The sequence below is a fragment of the Dipodomys ordii genome, unplaced genomic scaffold (genome assembly GCF_000151885.1).
Source record: "Dipodomys ordii isolate 6190 unplaced genomic scaffold, Dord_2.0 Scaffold24, whole genome shotgun sequence".
NCBI lineage: Eukaryota > Metazoa > Chordata > Mammalia > Rodentia > Heteromyidae > Dipodomys > Dipodomys ordii.
The window spans coordinates 2423371-2424301 of NW_012267240.1; the positions used below are offsets into that span (position 1 = coordinate 2423371).

At 44.8% G+C, this 931-nt stretch overlaps 1 protein-coding gene across 1 annotated transcript in view; it reads left to right on the plus strand.

Annotated features, from left to right (window-relative positions):
• Positions 1-931, plus strand: part of Nup133 (nucleoporin 133kDa) — a 39691-nt gene continuing 38760 nt past the window's right edge. The window contains exons 1-2 of the mRNA XM_013014765.1: positions 1-67; positions 781-883. Coding sequence (XP_012870219.1) covers positions 6-67; positions 781-883 — 165 coding nt within the window. The 5' untranslated portion in view covers positions 1-5. The remainder of the gene's footprint in view (positions 68-780; positions 884-931) is intronic.

The window sequence follows — 931 nt, forward strand, 5'->3', positions numbered from 1 at the left end:
TATATATGCTCTACAGGGACTGGGAAGTCCTCTCTCCCCCCAGAGAAAATTGTCTTCACTGCACAAGGTATTGTAGCCACTTTTCAGAGGCATGATTGGTAGTCATTCCTGTTTGTTTTGTTATCTTTCCATAGGCATTGCTTTAGGCCTGCTTCTTTTTAAGTGTCATGGTGATATTTAATACCAGGGTACAACTGTTGACATCACAGCCCATCTGAAAACCAAAGGGAAAAAGGTTCCCAAACCTTTACATTTATGGGCAAAATAGTAACATTTTTCCCAGGGTAAGTGACCAAGAAGAAAAGAAATGACACTGAAAGAAGTAATGATTTATCCTAGTTGGTGAGGTTGACTTTCTCCTCACCTACGTGGTCTAGACCCCTAGCAAGGAAAATCCCAGATGCCTGGACCTGGAGCTGGGGATAGTTCAGACAAATCCAGCAGATGTTCTGCTCAGAGGGGCTATGCAGAGGGCAATGCAGGTGTGGGCACAGAATGAAGCCCATGGAGTCTGATTCTTGCATGGGTCCTCGATTGGTGGGATGGAGACAGAGAGACAGAGAGAGAGAGGTGGGCTTTAGACAGCAGATTGTACTGTGTGTGTGTGTGTGTGTGTGCGCGCGCGTGCACGCGCACGCATATGTATAGGTGCCCTCTCACTTGGTTAATTTTAAACAGTGTGTTGTACTACTTGTGTCCTCTTTTTGTTTGTTTTTCTATTCCAGGAGATGGCATTTTGGGTGCTGGCTCCTATGGTGGTGTTCCTGTCCTTTTCTCTAGAAATAATGGTCTAGTGTCTGTCACCTCAAGGGAAAGCATGTCCCTGTTGGCAGAGGACTTAGAAGAGTCTTTGGCGTCTTCCATTGCTGGACCCAGCAATGAGGTAATAAGGTTCCATAAGATTGCTTAACTGTTATTTTCTTTTTTTTTT